The 22,360-nt window shown below is 38.2% G+C and overlaps 1 protein-coding gene across 1 annotated transcript in view; it reads right to left on the bottom strand.

Moving 5' to 3' along the window:
- LOC138403626 (cell adhesion molecule Dscam1-like) overlaps positions 1-22,360 on the bottom strand; it is a 117,483-nt gene that overhangs the window by 18,239 nt on the left and 76,884 nt on the right. The window contains exon 4 of the mRNA XM_069504880.1: positions 12,851-12,993. Within this exon, the coding sequence (XP_069360981.1) occupies positions 12,851-12,993 (143 nt within the window). The remainder of the gene's footprint in view (positions 1-12,850; positions 12,994-22,360) is intronic.

Genomic DNA, 22,360 nt, shown 5'->3' with positions numbered 1-22,360 from the left:
ATAACATAACATTATGTGACATAATTCAGTAGTCTTCATAATATAGATTTGATAGGACGGCTTTTATCCATACCTAACTACTAGAATATTATAAATTCGAAAGTGTGTCTGTCTGTCTATCTGCTAGCCTTTCACGGCTCATCCGTTCAACCGATTTTAACGAAATTTGGTAGAGAGATAGCTTGCATACCGGGGAAGGACACAGGCGGTTTTTATCCCGGAAAACCAAAGAGTTCCCACGGGATTTTAAAAGTATTGTATAATATAAACCGACAACCTCCCTGACGCAGTGGTAAGCGCCGTGGTCTTGTTAGTGGTAGGCCGCAGTTTCGACTCCCAGCAAGAGTTTGGAATTGAATAATTTCCAAATTTCTGGTCTGGACTGGTGGGAGGCTTCGGCCGTGGCTAACTACCACCCTACCGGCGAAGCTGTACCGCCAAGCGACTTAGCGTTCCGGTACGATGCCGTGTAGAAACCAAAGGGGTATGGGTTTACCCCTTCCGTTAGCCCGCATCCATCTTAGATTGCATCATCACTTACCAGCAGGTGAGATTGCAGTCAAGGTCTAACTTGTATCTAAATTCATGATCAACCCATCGCCGGCTCACTACAGAGCACGGGTCTCCTCTCAGAGTGAGAAGGGTTTTGGCCATTATTTATTATTATTATTATTTATTTATTATTTAATTAGAACGGCCATAAAGCCAATTACACTAATTAAAATACGAGTACAAACTAACATAAACATACTTACAAAAATTAACAACTTAAAATTATAAATTTTCACAAAAGTGATATTAATATTATTAATATTAATATGATATTAATATTATAATATATAATATAATATCATATTAATAATATTAATATTAATATGATATTATATTGGCCATAATCTACCACGCTGGCCAAGTGCGGATTGGCATTGACTTCACACGTGACCTTTGAGAACATTATGGAGAACTCTCAGGCATGCAGGTTTCATCACGATGTTTTCCTTCACCGTTAAAGCAAGTTATATTTTAATTACTTAAAAACGCACATAACTCCGAAAAGTTAGAGGTGCGTGCCCGGGATCGAACCCCCGACCTCCGATTAGAAGGCGGACGTCCTAACCACTAGGCTAGCACAGCATGTAACTACGTATGGAGTGACAATTTCGTGTGACAGTCAGTGAGGTGACTGCAAACCTATGTCTCAAACATCTATTCAGCGAATGACGTGTGATAGTGAGACACATTGCGGTACACAACGTCCGGTGTTCCTCGTGCTCAGTAGTGATGATGATGATGACAAGGCAGTTATTTTGATACACAGGTAAAAGCCCAGGCACAAAAATCGATGTACATACATTTAAAAAAAAGGTGAATTGAGAACCACCTCCTTTTTGGAAGTCGGTTAAAAAATAGGGTCTACGATGCTTCGTAGCATTTGCTACGCGTACTACAGTGCTACGCTTGCTACGCGTTAATAATTACTATTAGTCATGTTAATTATGATTTAGAAGGGGTCTTAAATCGCTGCGCTTTAGCATGCGAGGTCACCATTATAGTCACCTTGCATAATTAGCACCATAGACCAACGATAGACAACGTCTATCGACTTGCGAGGACTAGCCTATGCTCGCGACTTCGTCCGTGTGGACTACAACAATTTTCAAACCCCTATAGCATTCCTTTAGGGGTTGAATTTTCGGAATTCCTTTCTTAGCGGATGTCTACGTCATAATAGCTATCTGCATGCCAAATTTCAGTCCGATCCGTCCAGTAGTTTGAGCTGTACGTTGATAGATCAGTCAGTCAGTCAATCCTTTTATATATATAGAAGATGAAGATAATAAATAAAATTGTCGACACTCTCAATTCCACTTCCAAAATCGATGTCCTCCAGCTGATTGATGACGTCACCGCTGTGACGCGCGTTTCATAAATATCCATCCTTGTAATTTATGGTTTCCCAGTATTGTTTCATGAAATATTGTTTCAGTATATCATATATTGGGAAAATATTCATTTAGGGAACTGTCCCCAATAACAAAGCAAAACATAATTATACATGTATATCACTATAAATACGAAAGTGTGTTTATTTCTTGGTTTGTCCTTCAATCACGCCCCAATGGAACAACGAATCGACGTGATTTTTTCAAACTAAAGACTTCGAGAGTGAAATCGATTACTTTTTATCCCGGAAAATCAAAGAGTTCACACGAGATTTTCAAAAACTTAAGTGCACGCGGTAGAAGTCGCGGACATCAGCGTACCCACATGACTAGCTGGCTGGTTGCGGTACATAATATTATGTCAGTCAGTCAGTTTTCCTTCACTTCCAGTATGTAGGTACAGATTATTACGTGTCACGGAAGTTAAAAATGAGGGTGTTTAAACTGATCGCACACACAGGTAAAGGAGAAAGGCCGACAAATCTAAGAGTTTCCATGGGGCTTTTACGATTTTAAATCCATGCGGACGATTTCAGTAACTAATAAAAACTCTATAAAACCGGCCAAGTGCGTGGCGGGCCACGCGCGTCGCGCAGTGTAGGGTTCCGTAGTCACAAAAACAGATATAACTGCTTAACCTGTGAACCCTACTAAGCCATGATAGTTTTCCTTTAAAATTGATTATATATACTACTGCTGTGAATTTTTTCATGTTCCTATATACTACCATTTGGCTGATAGAGGGGGATATATGACTCTAATAAAAATTTGCACTTTAAAACATCATATTTTACAAACGGATCTATAAATCGAAAAATGATGTTCCCACACCCACAGTATTTTTAAATGAGCTATTCAACGATACCCCACACCATGGGGTAGACGAGAAAAAATAATTAATCCCCACTTTACATGTAGGGGAGCTACCCTAAAAGAATATTTATCGCAATTTTATTTCACCACTTTGTCGGCGTGATTAATATTTATACCTGTGCCAAATTACAGATTTCTAGCACTAATAGTCTCTGAGATTAACCGAGGACGGACGGACGGACAGTAGGACGGACATGGTGAAACTATAAGAGTTCCTTGTTTACTACGGAACCCTAAAAAACTCTCATAAATCTACCTAACATGCCTTTAAATCTTTAATACAAAAAATATAACAACTTTTAGCTCACAGAGCCAATACAGTCCTGTTATAAAGCCTGAAGCCATAATGGCTTACGAGCCGTACAAACAAGTCTCTCAAATTACGTAACTACCATGCTACCTTGCCATTTCAGAGGGCACATATGAACACTTTAAACTACCTTGCTCGCCACGTTCACACAACACGTCGATACAATGTCGCAGAATAGGCAATGTATGTGATAGCATTGGATGGCAACGATAATCGCATCATCGTGGTACGTGACTTCAAAGTTTGATTGCAACGGCTTTAGTTAGAATGCTCCGTATAGAAGAAAGTTTTATAACTAAAACTACCAAAGCAATGTACATTGCTACGTGCTTGTTGTGAAATACCTAGACTTTATCAATCAATCATCATCAATCATCAATCAATCAATCAATCAATCAATACTTATAATAAAACTGTAACAGGTCAAATTCTGTACATTGAAGATATTTTGAAAAATTTTTTTCGAGGGCACTCTATAATCGATACTGAACCCAAAACGGTAATTTTTTTCATTTTTGTCTGTCTGTCTGTCTATCTGTCTGTCTGTCTGTCTGTCTGTCTGTATCACGGCCGCGCATCACGCTGAAACTACTGAATGGATTCCAATGAAACTTGGTACGATTTGAGGTCATACTATGAGGAAGAATATAGGATACTTTTTATCCCGAAATTCAGCATGGTTCCCGTAGGAGAGGGGATGAAAGTTAAAATGTATACTGAGTTGTAATTCATTAACGCGTAGTCCGATTTCATTCATTCTTTTTTTGTTAGAAAGGGAATATTTTAAAGATTGTTCCGTTAATATTTTAAGGTCATCGGCTTTTAACCGACTGTCAAAAGGAGGTGGTTCTTTTTTCTACATCGATTTTTTCGAGATTTCTGGACCGATTTGCAAATATTTTTTTTAAATCAACAAAAAAAGTTTTCGTGGTGGTCACATAAAAATTCTGGATTCAACTCCTTAATCCTGATGCTGCAGGGTTTCTGCCCGCCTGAGTTATCAAGATTCAGGAAGTGTTCATAGTGAATTCATATTGTAGGTACCAAGCAACGACTTTATTCTCAGACTTCAAGTCTCAACTCCTCAACCCTGATGATGTAGGGTACAGCACTCCTAAACTATAATGTTTCAGGAACTGCGGATGATGCAAAATTATTTTAGGTACCAAGCATAGGCTACATCATTGAACTTCGGATCCTAACTCCTCAATCCTGATGCTGCAAAGTACTGAAGTCCTAAATCGTGGGGATTTTAGAATTTCTGATAGTGAATTGATTTTTTTTTTTTTTTAATTAAAAAATTTGAATCGACTGTTAGGCGGAACGAAGTTCGCCGGGTCAGCTAGTGCAGGAATAAAGTTATGAAAGCTTACACAACGACTTCTAATCTAGTGCTTAGAACGATATTAAAAGTTGCAGTGGACAGGTTTTATTGGTTTTTAGTTTTCACTTTGTTGTCTGTCTGTATGTCAAGAAACCTACAGGGTACTTCCCGTTGACCTAGAATCATGAAATTTGGCAGGTAGGTAGGTCTTATAGCAGACATTAGGGGACAAAACCGTGAATTAGTGGTTAAATCACACAAAAAAAATTAAATTGTGGTTATGAACTAATAATAATTAGTATTTTCATGTTTCGAAATAAGATAATTATACAAAGTGGGGTATCATATGAAAGGGCTTCACCTGTGCATTCTTAAACAGATTTTTATTTATTTTTATCCATCATAGTGCAAAATTTATAATGCAAAACGTTCTCTATCGTCTGACTCGCACTTGGCCGGTTTTTACTAATTCTTTATGTTTCTTGTGTAAAATAATTGACAAAGCCAAACGAAGTCACTTAGGGTGCGATCTATAGAGTGCACTCTGACTTAGCTTAGACTTAAGACGTAAATCACACGTAAATCTGTCTCGTTTAAGTCTGAGTAAATCCAAGGTGCGCTCTATAGACCTCAGCCCGAGTCTACTTCGGGCCTAAGTACTTTCATTTCAGGGCGAAAACTAGTTATATTAGTTTACACGAAAACTAACGTACTTATTATGCTTCAAAACCACAAACCAGAAACTACGCTCCAGTTGCCAGCTAACTTAAAGCACACCAATAACGAGATAACATCCAACTTGCGGCCGCAAACAATCGCTTCGAACAACATCGCTGGCTATGCACCATGATCACGTCAATACAATGATGTTGAACGGGCAATGTATGCTATTGTAACGATAACCACATTAGCTTGGTACGTGACTTCGAAGTTTGATGCGATGTGCTTTGTTAGTTCGGCAACCTCGCTTTGGACTTGCGAAAGAAACTTTTACAAGTTTAATCTACGTGATAATTTACTGTACTCGTTTTTCTATGTAATTCAAAATTTAGTGCCCTTTACCTTTACCATAGACTGTTTTTTAGGGTTCCGTACCTCAAAAGGAAAAACGGAACCCTTTGGATCACTCTGTTGTCTGTCTGTCCGTCAGTCATGAAACCTACAGGGTACTTCCCGTTGACCTAGAATCATGAAATATTGCAGGTAGGTAGGTCTTATAGCAGACATTAGGGGAAAAATCTGAAAACCGTGAATTTGTGGTTACATTATTTTAGATTTTCGAAGTAAGATTGCTATACCAAGTGGGGTATCATATGAAAGGGCTTTACCGGGTACATTCTAAAAAAGATTTTTATTTATTTTTAGACATATTAGTTTTCATTTGTCGTGCAAAATGTCGATAAAATACGATTGTAGTACGGAACCCTCAGTGCGTGAGTCTGACTCGCACTTGGCCCGTTTTTATTTACGCTTTGGGTACGAAACTCTAAAAATTGATAGATTCCGAACGAGTCACACTGTTACACGTTTGGGTGTGACTCCTTGGGCACCCACCTTTTTGAAGTAGCTAATAAACCGAGCGTTTTTCAAAGATCCTAATTCTTATCCTAATTTATCCTAATCCTAATCCTACTAATACTTATTATAAAATGTGAAAGTGTGGATGTTTGGATGTTTGTTACTCAACCACGCGAAAACGGCTAAACGGATTTGGATGGGAATGGAGATAGATTATACCCTGTATTAACACATAGGCTACTTTCATCCCGGAAAATCAAAGAGTTCCCGCGGGATTTTGAAAAACGTAAATCCACGCGGGCAAAGCCGCGGGCATCAGCTAGTTATTAATAAAAATCCCGCTAACCGCAGCAATTAGCCAGTCTTTACATAGGTTTGCGCTAAACCTGCGAGCTGCGCAGAAGCGGCGATTATGCGATCCGAAGCAGCTCATTAATTACACGGCCCTTCGCTGTGAAGTTGGCTTTAATCACTACCCGGTTACTAATTATTCAGAGCCTCAATAGCTCAACCGGTAAAGGAGTGGACTGAAAACCGATTGGTCGACGGTTCAAATCCCGCCCGTTGCACTATTTGTCGTACCTACTCCTAGCACAAGCTTCATGCTTAGTTGGAGAGGAAATGGGAATATTAGTCAAAAAAAAAAAAAATTTGCAATTAAGTGTACAAGTAAACACTCATAAAAATAATTTTCTACTTGTTTCATCATCAACATCATTATCAACCGATAGACGTCCACAGTTGGACATAGGTCTCTTGTAGAGACTTCCACACTGACTGATTGACTGATCTATCAACGCACAGCTCAAACTACTGGACGGATCGGGCTGAAATTTGGCATGCAGGTAGCTTTTATGACGTAGACATCCGCTGAGAAAGGATTTTTGAAAATTCAATCCTTAAAGGGGTGAACTAGGGGTTGAAATTTGTGTAGTCCACGTGGACGAAGTCGTGAGCATAAGCTAGTCTAAATATATAAAACGAAAAGGTGACTGACTGACTGATCTATCAACGCACAGCTCAAACTACTGGACGGATCGGGCTGAAATTTGGCATGCAGATAGCTATTGTGATTGTGATGTAGGCATCCACTTAGAAAATTCAATACCTAAAGGGGTGAATTAGGGATTCGAAATTTGTGTAATCCATGCAGACAAAGTCGCGGGCAATAAGCTAGTCTCTACATATAAAAATGAATCGCTGAATGTGTTGCTGATCACAAATCTCGAGAATAGCTGAACCGATTTCGCCGATTCTTTTTGAAAGAATCTACTGGTAGGCGGTACGAAGTTCGCCGGGGCAGCTAGTTAAACTATAAAATTAATCCCTCACCCGGCATGTGGTTGGGGCGGACAAAGGGCGTGAGTGTTAAAAGGCCTAGCTCTGAATATTGGTAAATAAATCGAATCCCGGCCTATTCAAAGGCTTTTGTAACGCTCTGACGTCACAAAGCCACGCTCTGGGGGCTTATGTGTTGTGTAGAGCATTACAACACCCGACACGATGCGGGAATCGTAAAATAGAGTTCAGGTAACAGTCTATGGCGTTGGAATCGCATTGAAAAGCGCATCATCGTTGGCAGTCCCTGTACACAGACGATATGAGACGAGACGCAGTGCTGCTGGATTAAGGGATCATACATAAGGGGTACCTACAACATTAATTCAAAGTCAAAGTCAAAGTCAAAGTCAAAGTCAAATGATTTATTCAAAATAGGTAATAAATTACTCTTATTGATTGTCTGGTATAGTGTTAGATTTGTAAGATATAGTGGTGATAATTATAACGCAAACTTAAAACTAAAGCTACGAGGGTTCCAAACGCGCCCAGGTCTGAGAAGAGCCCACAACAAACTCAGCCGGGTATTCTTTTTACTATCACCACTTTACAAAATTATTGAAACTTATTAGAACTATCACAAAGTCGTTAAGCAACTCATTCCCAAGCTTGCTTATCATTTAAATAATCCTTTACATTGTAATAGGATTTTTCAATTAGTTTACGTTTTATGAAAACTTTGAACTTGTTGAGAGACATCTCCAATATGTCTTCTGGAAGCTTATTATAGAAACGTATGGAATTACGAGCAAATGAATTGCTAACTTTACTGAGCCTAGAGGCGGGAATTACAAGTTTATTTTTATTTCTAGTATTTATATTATGACAGTCACTTTTTTTTAAAAATTTATTTATGTTTTTATGAACGTACAGTAAATTTTCAAAAATATATTGATTATGCACTGTTATAATTTTACTATGAACACTTCCTGAATCTTGATAACTTAACGGCGGCGGGCAGTAACCCTGCAGCATCAGGATTGAGGAGTTGGATCCAGAAATTAAAATGGTACCACCACCTACACTTTTTTTAATGTATGTACATTGTACATACAGAAAAAAACCGGCCGAATTGAGAAACACCTCCTTTTTGGAAGTCGGTTAAAAAGCAACAGTCAATATAATCGCATCGATATAGAATGATGAAAATGATTTACCAGGAATTTTAGTTTCGTATAATTAGAGGAGGTGAATCATAATATTATGTACATATTCGTACCTATAGAAATAGTGTGGTGGGAGAACACATCTGCAATTTGAGATTCAAATAACCTTAGTTTAAATATGTCACATGAGCAGGCAAGGCGTCACAGTCATCACGAAAACTTAAAATTGTTTGGACACAGAGATGCAAATTTCCACATGAGTTAAATGTAGTTTGAAACGACGTGTAGTTTTAACTACAAAAAACCGGCCAAGTGCGAATCAGACTCGCGCATTGAGGGTTCCGTACTACATGTATGTTACCGTACGTAAATCGTATGTTATCGACATTTTGCACGATAAATCAAAAACCATTATGCCTAAAAATAAATAAAAATCTGTTTTAGAATGTACAAGTAAAGCCCTTTCATATGATACCCCACTTGATATAGTAATCTTACTTTGAAAGTATAAATTTACAAGTCAAAAAAACAAAAAAAAAAACTTTATATAGTAATATAATATACATACAGAAAAACTTATCACTAAAAAATTTATATTTACAAGAAATATACGCCGTCCAAATGGTCATTTATGGGCATTGTGCCCAAAACACTGGCGCTAACAACTTTGAAAGTTGAAAATAGCAATATTTGTTCATGAACACATTTTAATTTTTTTCTTGTGATGTAGCCACAAATTCACGGTTTCAAAACTTGGATTATAAGGTACCCAGGTACCTGCCAAATTTCATGATTCTAGGTCAACGGGAAGTACCCTATAGGAGACACGACAAACGGTCAGACAGACAGATAGACAGACAGACAGACAGACAACGAAGTGCTCCTATAAGGGTTCCTTTTTTCTTTTTGAGGTACGGAACCCTATAAAGTTTCACAAAAAACTCAGCCGGGCATGTCTGGTTTAGACTCCTAGCAAAAAATCAAGCCCATTATATCAGACATGCACATGAACATGGAACGTAGTGGAGAGGGCAGACTCAAGTGAACTCCACATGACAGCAAATTACAGGCGAGCTGGTCGCCAAGCCTCGATAATAGTATGCCGTCCCGTTCCGCAATCATGCAGTTGGCGAGACGTGCGTCGAATCACCAAGTTTTAGGCCAAGGGATCCATATCTAGCGGAAAATGCGCACGGACATATTCGCATGCGGAAATCAAAACTCACAATCAAATCGTTTATCATCAACAGCCTATCGAGAGTTATATTTTTGTTCCGTTTGCCGTGGAGACCCTTCGGCCATGGAGTCTTAGTCCTAAAAATTGTTTACGAGACATTTCACCGCGATTAATAGCCTCATCTGGTGACAGAAGGGCTGGCTCATTTTTTGCGCAAAGGATCAGCCTGGCTGTCCAGCGCAGAAATGCAGCCAGTATTCTTGGCACCATTCCACGCGGGTATGATTTGTATAGTAATTAGATAAGATTAGCTTTAAGTTTTATTGTAATACTAGCTTCTTCCCGCGGCTTCGCCCGCGTGGCCTACAGGAAACAAATGGCATTTTTTTTTCAGAAACAAACATTATAACATCAGGACGCGCACCCTGAACAGCACCGAATAACACATACAACCTTCCAACTCCCATTTCCCTTTAGGGGGGGATTTTCTCATAGTCGTTTCTTAGCTGACACGTAACCTCAAGAAAAAACCTACTTTCCAAATTTCAAGTTAATAATATCAATAATTAAAACACTCCCATACAAACTTTCATCCCCTATTTTACCACCCTTATGGGCGAATTTTCCAAAAATCCTGAAACACGTAATTCTTCAATTATTGTAACCAAAAATCTATACCAATTTTCATGCAAATAACTTGAAAAATGACGGACTTTCATACAAACTTCCGTCCCCCATTTAACCCACTTAGGGGTGGAATTTTGAAAAATGGATATGACGCGTTCGCAAGCGGAATGCCACGAGCGCTTTACCGCTAGATGTGTCCCTGGCTTTAAGGCACATTGGCGGAGGTAATTTTGATAATTTTAAAGCCCTAATTTAAATAATTCTACTTTTATCGTTGCACTTTCAGCTATGCACTTAACAATAGGCAGAGTTTTAACTGGATTATTGTCTTTTTGATGATCTAAAAAAATAGTATTAGTATGGATTAATATTTGTAGATTAATTCAAGTTTTTAATCGTTCTGCAACAGAAAATGTATTGTATTTTCTGAAAGTATATTGTATTTTCTAAACTTTCTGCGCTTAAAACAACGTCAGGATCGGTTTAGTGCCACTTTTCACCTTTTTTTTAACTCTCTACTGACTTCGTTAGGCGAGTCGCTGGGATGCGTCGTTTTAACAAGCGGCGTCTGCTACTTGATACTAAATGGGTTCGATATATCGCTCACGGTACACGGGACTCTCGTCATTATCTCTTTAGAAATACGCTGTAAATTCCCATGTATATAAATCGTCTCTTTTTCATTTTATTTGTAAAGACTGTGGAGGAGTGTCGAGTGATTTTTAATTCATACGTATTTTAAAGTAAGGACCTTTAAAATAATTGTCACTTGGATATAGTGTGAGGTGCAATATTAAAGTACTGCCAGACGACGCCAGATTTTATGTTTAGTTTAGATTTTGTATTTGCTTAGTATCATAATATAAAAATTACTAGACTCAGTAACGTAGAATTTAAAGCGTCTGGCAGAAATTACCGTCGAGATGGGAAGGGTAAGGCAGTGTTGAATACTAATTACTAACAATATTCTGTAAATCATATACAAAAATCGGCATTCGGGCTTTACGAAAAGTGAGAATTTTTTTACGTACCTTTAGTAACTGATAAATTTCAAATTGGTCATCGGAACAGGCTGACAAATATTATGCTTACGTTAAACACACTAGCACACCTCAATTCCACACATTTTTCATCATTTGTTTCTCATCAAAGATAGGAACGTCTGGCGGTGCTGGGATCTTGGACCAGGCATCTTTAAAATAATTGTCACTTGGATAAAATGAGGGTGCAATGGTGTGCATTAACAGCTGAGTTAACAATGGGTTAACACTTAACACGACGCTTTAACTCCCAGTAGTAATCACTCAACATTGACATGTTTTTCGCGGGTATTTTATTCACGTTGACAACAAAGGAAAATTAAAAATAGGGAAGGTTTTTCGCTGTGTAAAATGATGTTGCATTTTTAGTTTAAATTTTTATTGAACCAGTGATGCAGATGCCGTAGTTTTTTATGTTATAGGTCCAAATGGTCATGGGGGGTTTTTAAGTCCCGTATATTATATACTAGCTGATGCTCGCTATTTCGTACACGTGGATTTAGGTTTTTAAAAATCCCGTGGGAACTCTTTGATTTTCCGGGATAAAAAGTAGCCTATGTCACTCTCCGGGTCTTTATCTATACCCATGCAAAAAATCACGTCAATCCGTTGCACCGTTTCGACGTGATTGAAGGACAAACCAACAAACCAACACACTTTCACATTTATAATAAGTGTACTTTTTTTAAAGTACCTACACTTAATATAATAAGTGTACTGATGTCGGATAGTGTGACTTTTTCAAAATATGTAAATAACGAGCAAGTGGGTCACCTGATATTATTAAGTAACTGCGTTTCTGATACAACGGGTGGTCGAGGTATACCAATCAAGTGGTGAGGGTGTTTTTTTTCATGTATAAATCATACGGTGCGACTGTAGAAAATGAAAGGTGGAATTAGGTCAAAAGTCAACAAATTCAGAACACTTTCCGTTATACACGCTGAAATTTTAATGGTTGTTTTCCCGAAGCAAAATGATTTTGTCAAGGTATATATACAAACGATTTATAAATATAAAAAATATTAGAGTCAAAAATGGCACAATCGAGAAAACAAAACTAGAATGAGACCTCGAACCAATAGTAATACCGCATGCGTGCAGGCTAGTTTATGCCGTATCACTACGAACGAGAGTTTATTTTGCTCTAAACTTTTTCACTTTATTGGCAGCGCGGTTTGAGTGAATGTATCGTAGTACTATTCACGTTATGTGTAGTAAATTACTATTGTTTCTCACACTTTCCAGATGATGTTTTTTATTTTAAATTATTTTAAAACAAAAACATTTTTATTTTTTAAGTTTAACTTGATGTTTCAATAGTACTTCTGAGGAAAAATCGTTTAGCCGCGGGAAGACAACCACTAAAATTTCAGCGTGTATAGTCGATAGAACACGCAAAGAGAGTTTACATGTCTACTGTGCTTTTGGCTTTCCAACGAGCTGGTTAGTTTGGGATTGTCCACAAGTCGAACTGCCCTAGTCAATCTAGTTGTGACAACGCAGATGTCTTGACAGTACCTAACAGCGCCGCAGTAAAAGGCTGTAACGTCTGCGTACTATTGTGTAGGACTTGCATGTGAGCAGAGCTGACCTGCAAGTGTGCGCATGTCCCGCGACACGATGGCGCCGTGCGTGTTGTGTGCGCGGCACCGGTACACCGTGCTGTGGACGTCCTGTCGGTACTGTGCCGCGGCGAAGGGCAGGAACGAGAGCGTGCCGTTGTCGAGCACTTGTCTGAAAAGAAAAAACACAGTCCTTAATTTATTTGGTTTGGTTTTGTTTTTTTTTTTTTTGGTTTGATTTGGATTTAAAGGCGGGTTTAAACCCCATCAGCAAACTCCATCATCTAGTCAGCACCGGGTACCCACGGCAACATCTGCTGACATCGAACTCCCGGCCTCACACCATCTACGAGGCCGACAACACAAGGGGAGTACACATTACTGCCGCTAGGGCAAAGGCCGAAATCAACGTAACACCACGACCCTACAAATTTTGTGTGCCGACCTACGAGCTAAGCCGCGGTAGTTTTCTGTACGTACTATCATTTTTATATTATTAAAATTCTACCGTGTGCTATTTTCGCCGTTGCATTTCTATTATTTACGATCATATCATGTATTTTTTTTTTAACACCCGGTACATCATAGACGTATCTCGTATTATTTTATACCGTGACCTTGGTTATTTTGGACATACTAAACGCCATTCAAAGGTATTGAGAGAGCTGATGTTGGTCGGGAATATTATATACACCAGACCTGATTGCTCCGAGCACTCATCTCCCGACCGGCGAGCGCCGAACGGGCTTCCCTTACCACGTAAGCTCTTGCTCATCGTCATGCGCGCGACACGCAGGTGACCATAGCGACGACAACGACGACGCGAGAACTACCGGACCGCCTCCGCACACGGCGACAAACACCGAACTGACATTACCTGCACGCGTGGAAGCGACCATCGCTCGCATCGTGGACAACGAGCCCCAGGTCCTTGAGCCAAGAATGGCAGGCCCTAGCTGGCGAAATACTGGCTCAGAGGGGCACTAAGTTGCCCTACACCCCATCTGAGTAAGGAGGCCTTGCCTCGAGGTACGTACCCTTAAAGAATTCCTCGTCATCGACACATTGACATCGTATTGTGTTATAAGACATTGCTACCTGCCACAGAGCATGACTAGACTGCACCTGCCAAATTTCATGATTCCAGGTCAACGGGAAGTACTCAATAGGTTTTGATTTACTTTTCTTAACAGACACATCACGAAAAAACGGCCAAGTGCGAGTCAGGCTCGCGCAACGAGGGTTCCGTACTACAGTCGTATTTTTTCGACATTTTGCACGATAATTCAAAACTAAGATACATAAAAATAAATAAAAATCTAATTTGGAATGCACAGGTGAAGCTCTTTCATAATATGATACTCCACTTGATATAGTTATCTTACTTCGAAAATTGAAAATACTAATTTTTAGTTCATGACCACAATTTAATTTTTTTTGTATATAACTACAAATTCACGGTTATAAGATTTTTCCCCAAATGTCTGCTACTAAGACCTACCTACCTGCCGAATTTCATGATTCTAGGTTAACGGGAAGTACCCTGTAGGTTTCTTGACAGACCGACAGACAGACAGACAAAGTGATCCTATAAGGGTTCCGTTTTTCCTTTTGAGGATACGGAACCCTAAAAATTAAAAACGAATCCCAAAATAGCCTTATAAAAGTCTCATCTAAATTATTCCAGACCTCAGTCTTTCATTTCCGTTACGTCGAAAAAAGGACGAGACGGAATTGAGGCTCGCATCGCCGCGCCGCGCCGCCGCGTATCGACAAAAACTACAGGGTGCTTGTAATTGGAGCCCCGAGTCCTGACACGGGAATATTTAAAGCTACGTAGTGAATATTTGAGGACAACTGACGCGAGTGAATACGAACTACAAAGCGGAAAAATCCCTTTGTTGTTACATTACCTAGCCAGGGTTTAGACCTTCGTGTAAGTTTTTGAGCAAACTAGCGGAACATTGGAGTTTGTGTAAATATTATGTATTATGTTTTAATCTAAATCTACTCGTATAAAACGAAAAAGTGAGTGCTAGAGCTTATTTTGCTCTAAAGTCTAAACGTTCGAGTGGATGTGTACCTACCTACTATTCACGTTATGTCTAGTGAATTACTATTGTTTCTCACACTTTCGAGTTGATGATTTTTTTGCAATTATGTATTCCAAAACAAAAACATTTTATATTTTTAAGTTTGACTCGATGTTTCGATATTACTACTGAGAGCAAATCATTCTGCCGCGGGAAGACAACCACTAAAATTTCAGCGTGTATTAATGCGATACTAAAGTAAGATTACCTCTAGTTTCGTGATTAATAAACTTTTCTTATTTCTTGTAGGAACATGAAAAGGATAAGAAAACTTTTTTACTTGGCTAATAGACAAAGGATTATTATGACTACAGGCGTATATTGAGAGCTACATTGTTTTTTGTAAAACCAATTTTTGCTCGTCGAATTTAGTTCGAATAAATTCATTTTACAAAAAATGTTTTCTTGCGTAGCTTGTTTGAAATTTTTTTATTCTTAAAGGATTTTCGGGATGTGATTTTCTAGAAAAACAAACTTCTTTTATATGGGCAAAACAAATTGGATAAGTAAATTGGGTATTTAAAAAACGCTGTGCAGGTATTCTTTCGTAAAGGTTTTGTAAATACACAGCAACGAGCATTGACTTATATATTACTTCGTATGGACAGGGCCATTGAATAAACAAAATGGCACCGACTCAGTGGTGCTTTAGCACAAATGCAACCCCAGTGACGTCTGGATTTCAAACAGGTCGTTCATTAGTATCTAAGAGGTGGTGCTGATTTATTTGGTTCCAAAACCGTGAAAAATTTTGTTCGCTTGACCATATCTTGTCATTAATATCGATGGCAACGAGGTAAGAATTTTCAAAAGTTTAAATTAACCATGGGTACAAGATTGTAGTGCCAAATAATAAAATTAACAATCGGACTTGAGAGCAATTTTTGTTCCATTTCTTTATTAATAATTTTCATCGTGAATTTTCTAAAGATAACTAGATGATGACCCCGACTACGTCCGCATGGATATACCTACCTAGTTTTTTTAAAAACTTCTAGATTTTCCGGGATTAAAAGTAGGCTATGCTCTACCTATCCGTTTCTGGCATGTACCTGCCTAAGCTATGTCTGTACGAAACAAATGATTTCGCTTTTTTAACAGCCGTACTCAGAGTCGCTTAATCCTTACTTAAGGCATTCCTTATCCATACTAATTAATGCCTTAAGTAACGACTAAGCGACTCTGAGTGCGGCCGTTAAACTCTTGATTTTCAGGATAGAGATTTTGAGATACTATCTCTATTCCGAACGCCAAAATCGCTTAAACGGATGGACGTTGATAAAGAAACAGACGGACACACTCACATTTATAGTATTAGTATCAACGGACTAGTTACTAATATACAATAATACACGGGTAATTTTCCAGTAGGTATAACCATCATAAATCATAAGCCTTTTAGGTTGCTGACATAAACTTAGAAAACAAAATACAATAATACAGATACTGAACGAATTAAAAGCCATTAAATACGTCTAGGTACTCGTATAGCTTTGTTGTTATAGTCGGTTAAAAATCCGAAGTCAAAATCATTAGTAGATACGACCCCAGTTTTCACGACGACTAATTCGTAATCAATTAGAATCAGAGAAAAATGTCCGTTTGAATATTCGTCACTTTCCTTTGACTCGGTCTGCGTAACCTGTTTATGTAAATTGCTTCCTCAATCGATCTCCGATGTCGCTGGAAATAACACTTGACTCTTCCACTCTTTGTCTATGTCATGTGCTAACATGAGGAAAAAATCTGATGAAATACTACGTAATTTATGAGTTTAATATATCAGACACAATCTTATATGTAATGTCAGATACAATGTTATACTTATTATAAACTAGCTGATTCCCGCGACTTCGTACGCGTGGATTTAGGTTTTTAAAAATCCTGTGGGAACTCTTCAATTTTCCGGGATAAAAAATAGCCTATGTTCTTCCCCGGGATGCAAGCTATGTCTGTGCCAAATTTCGTCAAAATCCGGTTAAAAACCGGTTAAAGTCCGGTAAAAGAACGGTTGAGCCGTGAAAAGCTAGCAGACAGACAGACAGACACACTTTCGCATTTATAATATTAGTATGGATAAGAAATAGAGTATGTCTGCCTGTCTAACCGCTTTTCTCAAACTGAGAATCTTCCTTATTTTTAGTCGGTCAAAAATTACGATATATTATGCATTTTACACCAAACTAATTCTTTCGGATGATATAGGTAAGTAAATCTGAAATAAACAATTTTAAAACTTACAAAATTTTTGAATTCATCGCTACTCTCGTTAAAATCTGTGAAACACGGCGCGTAATTTTCAAGGGCGTCAACCCGGCTCGCTGTGAAACTATTTTTTGTAAAAAAATATTTTTGTAAAATATTTTTTTACAGCACGACGTTTCGAGTTGAGGCCTCTCGCGTCCGCACTCGGTAATTAGTGCGTATATAGGTATACTTGCAGCTAAAGGACGTTGAAAGATAAAAAATGTTAAATCTTACAGTTCTATAAGTTCTTAAGTATGGGTTGCCTGGAAGAGATCACTTTAGTGATAAGGTCGCCCTTTGTTTTTTAAGTGTATCCTGTATTCTTACACTCTGTAAATCTATTAACAATAAACTTATTTTAAATTAAATTAAATTAAATTAAATTAAATGTTATATCATTATCACTTTTTTAATTTAATATGACGGGTGCTTGGTTATCTTTGAATTCATTTATAACTTTTTAAAGAAAAACTGACTCTTTGAGTTGTGAATATAAATTTTATACAAAAGTTTGTACCGGTTTGTAGAAATCTACCTCTAAGGTGTAACTTTTTCTGTCGAGTTGGTATAAACTGCTTAAAAAAATTGTTTAGCTATTATATTTTATGCTGTCAGCAAGAAATATTATGGACTAAGCTCTCTCCATCGCCCGCTGAGTGACTCTGAGCTTTCTTATGAGGCCCATAGTTAGCGACCATGTCTCGGATCCATATGTCATCACTGGCAACACGCACTGATCGAAGACTTGGGTCTTCAAGCACTGAGGAATTATGAACAAGAAGGCATCTCGAAGCTGAACGCTGCCCAACCAAGTAGGATTCGACGGCTGACTTCTTTCTCGAAATTATCGGACCTAACTGGATTGTGTGGATAGAGAGAGCTATGCTTGGAGTTTCTCTACGTGATCAAATCAGAAATGAGGAGATTCGTAGGAGAACTAGAGTAACCGACATAGATCAACGGGTTGCGAAGCTGAAGTGGCAATGGGCAGGGCACATAGTTTGTGGAACTGATAGACGTTGGGATCCCAAGGTGCTGGAATGGCGACCTCGCACCAGAAGACGCAGGGTTGGAAGACCCCCCACTAGGTGGACGGACGACATCAGACGAGTCACAGGAAGCCGCTGGATTCAAGCGGCACATGACCGTGGCGTGTAGAAGTCCCTACAAGAGACCTATGTCCAGCAGTGGACGTTTATCGGTTGATGATGATGATGACGATGATGAACTATTTGCTTTGCGCAATTGGGTGAATAAGGAGCATTGCACTAATTAGCTGCAAATTAACAAAAGCCACATTTTAGCTAATTGTTCAATAACAAAAGTTCAGAAGTGTCACCCATAGAAACCGCAGAAACTAATTTTTGTCACAAGTCGTCGCCTCGCTCGAGAATGGCTTAATTAATAAATTTCCTCCCCCCAGAGACTAATTGGCTCCTCGTCTAATTCTCCCCCTGGGAACGTCACTAGCTAGATTAAAATTCAAGATGAAAAAAACGAGAATGGGAACAAAACAACTTATAATAGCCGAGGTGTGTTTGTTATTAAATTGAATTGTTTTAACGCTTCAATTAATAAGTATGTACTTTTACCGCAGAATAATGATTCTCCTATTTAATGTAAGTAATTAACTACTGTACTCTGTGATTGAAGTCATGAAGAATACTTGCATTTTTGCCGTAGTAGCTTCTTCATAGAATTCCCCCTGTAGGAATCCCCTTGTGATTTTAAAATGCTAACAAAATTCTGCATGCCAAATTTAAGCCCGATTCGTCCAGTTGTTGGAGTTGTGCGTTGATAGATCAGTCAGTCAGTCAGTCAGTCACCTTTCCTTTTCATCATCATCATCATCAACCAATAGACGTCCACTGCTGGACATAGGTTGCTTGTAGGGACTTTTCCTTTTATATATTTAGATTTAATATTTTCAAACCCGCAATGTATAGCGTGCAAAACTGGGGTCAATGCCGCATATACAACGCAGCATTGACTCCAAGTGGCCTACTTACGCAACCGCAACGTTGACCTCTCGTCAGTCAGATGTTTTATTTGCAATATATCGTGAACTTTTACAAAATATAGGATATTTTTTTCTGCTTTTTTATTATGGTTATCATAATATCAGTAATCATCAGTACTATCACCCGTCTTCGTTTTTGCTAGCGTTCTGGTTACACCCTGTATATAAAAGAAAAGCTGACTGACTGACTGATCTATCAAAGCACAGCTCAAACTACAGGACAGATCAGGCTGAAATTTGGAAATCAAATAGCTATTATGACGTAGACATCCGCTAAGAAAGGATTTTTGAAAATTCAACACCTAAGGGGTTAAAATAGGGGTGTGAAATATGTGTAGTCTACGCGGATGAAGTCGCGAGCATAAGCTAGTTGAGTGAAAATGTGCTTGCATTTGACTCGCTCCAGCAATGCACGGGGCTGCAATTGCTTGTACAGTATGGTATAATAATAATGTAAATTGATGACTTGAAAAGAGCAACCGCCGAGTTTCTTGCTGGTTCTTCTCGGTAGGAACGGCATTCCAAACCAGTGGTAAATTAAACTAGTTAACGATTCAAAAGCACTTGTAATAAGTCTACTTGAATAAAATAAATTCTATTCTATTCTATCTATTCTATGCAATAGCGGATGCAACGCATATAATATGCACAAAAGTTGTCTTGTTCGCTGCGGGCTGCACAGTGCACAGCTGGCAGGCAAGACACATGCTGCGACTGAGGGAATATCTAATGATATGCAGCTTCAAGATAAAGTATCTCTTGAATAGCTTATAAAGTATGGGTTTGTCCAAAAAGCTGGGGATTTATTTGTGGTTAGGGGTAAGTACCTACTAGGTACCTATCTTCTAAATATATAAATTAATCACTAAATGTGTTGGTCATCGCAAATCTCGAGAACAGCTGAACCGATTTTCCTAATTCTTTTTTTATAATATTCCTTGAAGTACGAGGATGGTTCTTACGGAGAGAAAAATAAAAAAAAATTAATTGACTGTTAGGCGGAACGAAGTTCGCCAGGGCAGCTAGTTTTATATAGAAGTCGCTTTCCTCGCGTTTCTGTGAGGAAAATTGCCAAAATAACGTCGCATCTTCAAAGCGAATACCTAGACACATAAAATATTTGTCTAGTCCTCATAGAAATGTAAATGTACCGATCTAGAATTTCTTGTACAAACATCGTTGACTTAGCGATACGGTGTTTTCCTCTAGGGATATGTCTGCCTGTACGAAAATATCAGGTAAAGTAGTTATTTCGGCATATAAACTATACATAGGTGCTTATAAGTAGTAACGTCCAATACTTATACTTGGGTAACCGCTGTAGAACAAGTATTAAATCTCTACTTAGGTACTAGTTTACGATTTATGGCAGATTGAATGAATCGGTTTTTCCAATATTTTAAAAGTTACAGGCCGAAATAGGAAAACCGGTTCATTCAATCGGCCATAAATCGTAAACGGTAAGTTTTACAAAAAAGTTTACAGGAAACAAAAGATGCGAAATTTTATTTTCTACAATAATAGTTTGAATAACTTAGTTTCCGAGTTATCGGCCAAATACTTTCCCTCAACATTGCGATCGAAGCTCCACCTGGATCTGTTAGCATTTTGTGATTTTATGGTCAGTAGGTGACCCTTAACCTAAAAAAAAATTTAAATTGGATCGGAAATTTAAATAATTTGATTTTGCAAATACAAACAAAACAAAATCTAGTACTCTACTTTTGCTAGTACCTACTGTAATATAAAACAAAAGACGTAAAGCATGGCAATAAGTCGTAAAAAGTTTTCACATAAATTATGTCATTTGCTTTCTCATTATAAAGGGCATGTAATTCCGGGAAAAGGTCGCACCAAAATTATTGTCTTTCTTTATAATCGCTGTGTATTTCACAATGAAATGAATTTAATACTTACAAACATTTTTTATTTAAGTTTTAAGTAGGTACCATTTAACTAATTAACTTAAAACTTCAATTCATCTTTCATATTATTATGTTAGTTTTCTTCCATCTACTGTTTTATTCATAACTAGTTAAGGTGGCGACTTCGTCCGAGTGGACTGCACACATTTCAAACACCCTATTTCACCCCTTAGGGGTTGAATTTTTAAAATCCTTTCTTAGCGGATGCCTTCGTCATAATTATAGCTATCTGCATGCTAAATTTCAGCCCGATTCCATTTCAGTAGTTAGAGCTGTGCGTTGCTAGATCAGTCAGTCAGTCACCTTATCATTTCTGTATGTTTAGATTAAAAGTGTCGAAGTGGTACTGTAGTAGTAAAACTTTCCTTTGCAACTAATTAGAACTAGAATAAATCGGTGAAAGCAAGTAGGTACATAGAAAACCAATCATTCTTCACAGAAGGGATGCTCGTTGAAAAGTGTTCTCCAAGAAAATAGCATCACGTCGAAGCTCAATGTGGAATGGAAAATTGAAGATAAGTCCTTGAGCACGTTCGGGCATAGGCTATATATAAGTTTGTATACGTACAAAATACGAGGCCTAGTTAAGGGACAAATAAATATAATCACAGAAGTCCTAATTATTAGAATTTCTGTGAATCTTTTTAAGCAATTTTTTTAAAGAATATTAACCAAGTTAATTGCTGACTAATATTCCCCGTTTACCTCCAATTAAGCTTAAAGCTTGTGCTAGGAGTAGGTACGACAACAGTGCAACGGGTGGGATTTGAATCGGCGAACTTTCGGTTTCAGTCCGCTCCTTTTAACCGTTGAGCTATCGAGGCTCAATATCATTTGCATTAAACCGGTGAAGGAAAACATCGTAAGGAAATTTGCATGCCTAAGAGATAATATTCTCAAAGGTGTGTGAAGTCTGCCAATCCACACTTGGCCAGTCTGGTATTGTGTGGATCGGACAAGCCTTGGCCAGACTGGGCTGAACCCTTCTCATTCTGAGAGGAGATTCGTGATCAGTTGTGGCTGCGGCAATGTGTTTAAATAAATAAATAAAATAAATAAATAAATAACCTTTTATTTGGGACCATAGCGCACAGTACAACACACAACAACACCAGACAAACGTACATAAACAAAACAATAAAAAAAACCACAACAAAAAAACAAAGCATGAAGACAAAAAAAGATTACAAATAGTTAACTAATAGGTACGTACGGCTTCCATGCATTTCAACCGAGAAAACCACCGTACTTACT

The sequence above is a fragment of the Maniola hyperantus genome, chromosome 2, assembly GCF_902806685.2.
Source record: "Maniola hyperantus chromosome 2, iAphHyp1.2, whole genome shotgun sequence".
Taxonomy (NCBI): domain Eukaryota; kingdom Metazoa; phylum Arthropoda; class Insecta; order Lepidoptera; family Nymphalidae; genus Maniola; species Maniola hyperantus.
Note: the sequence above shows the minus strand (reverse complement) of the source record. Positions and strands in the feature narration are given on the sequence as shown.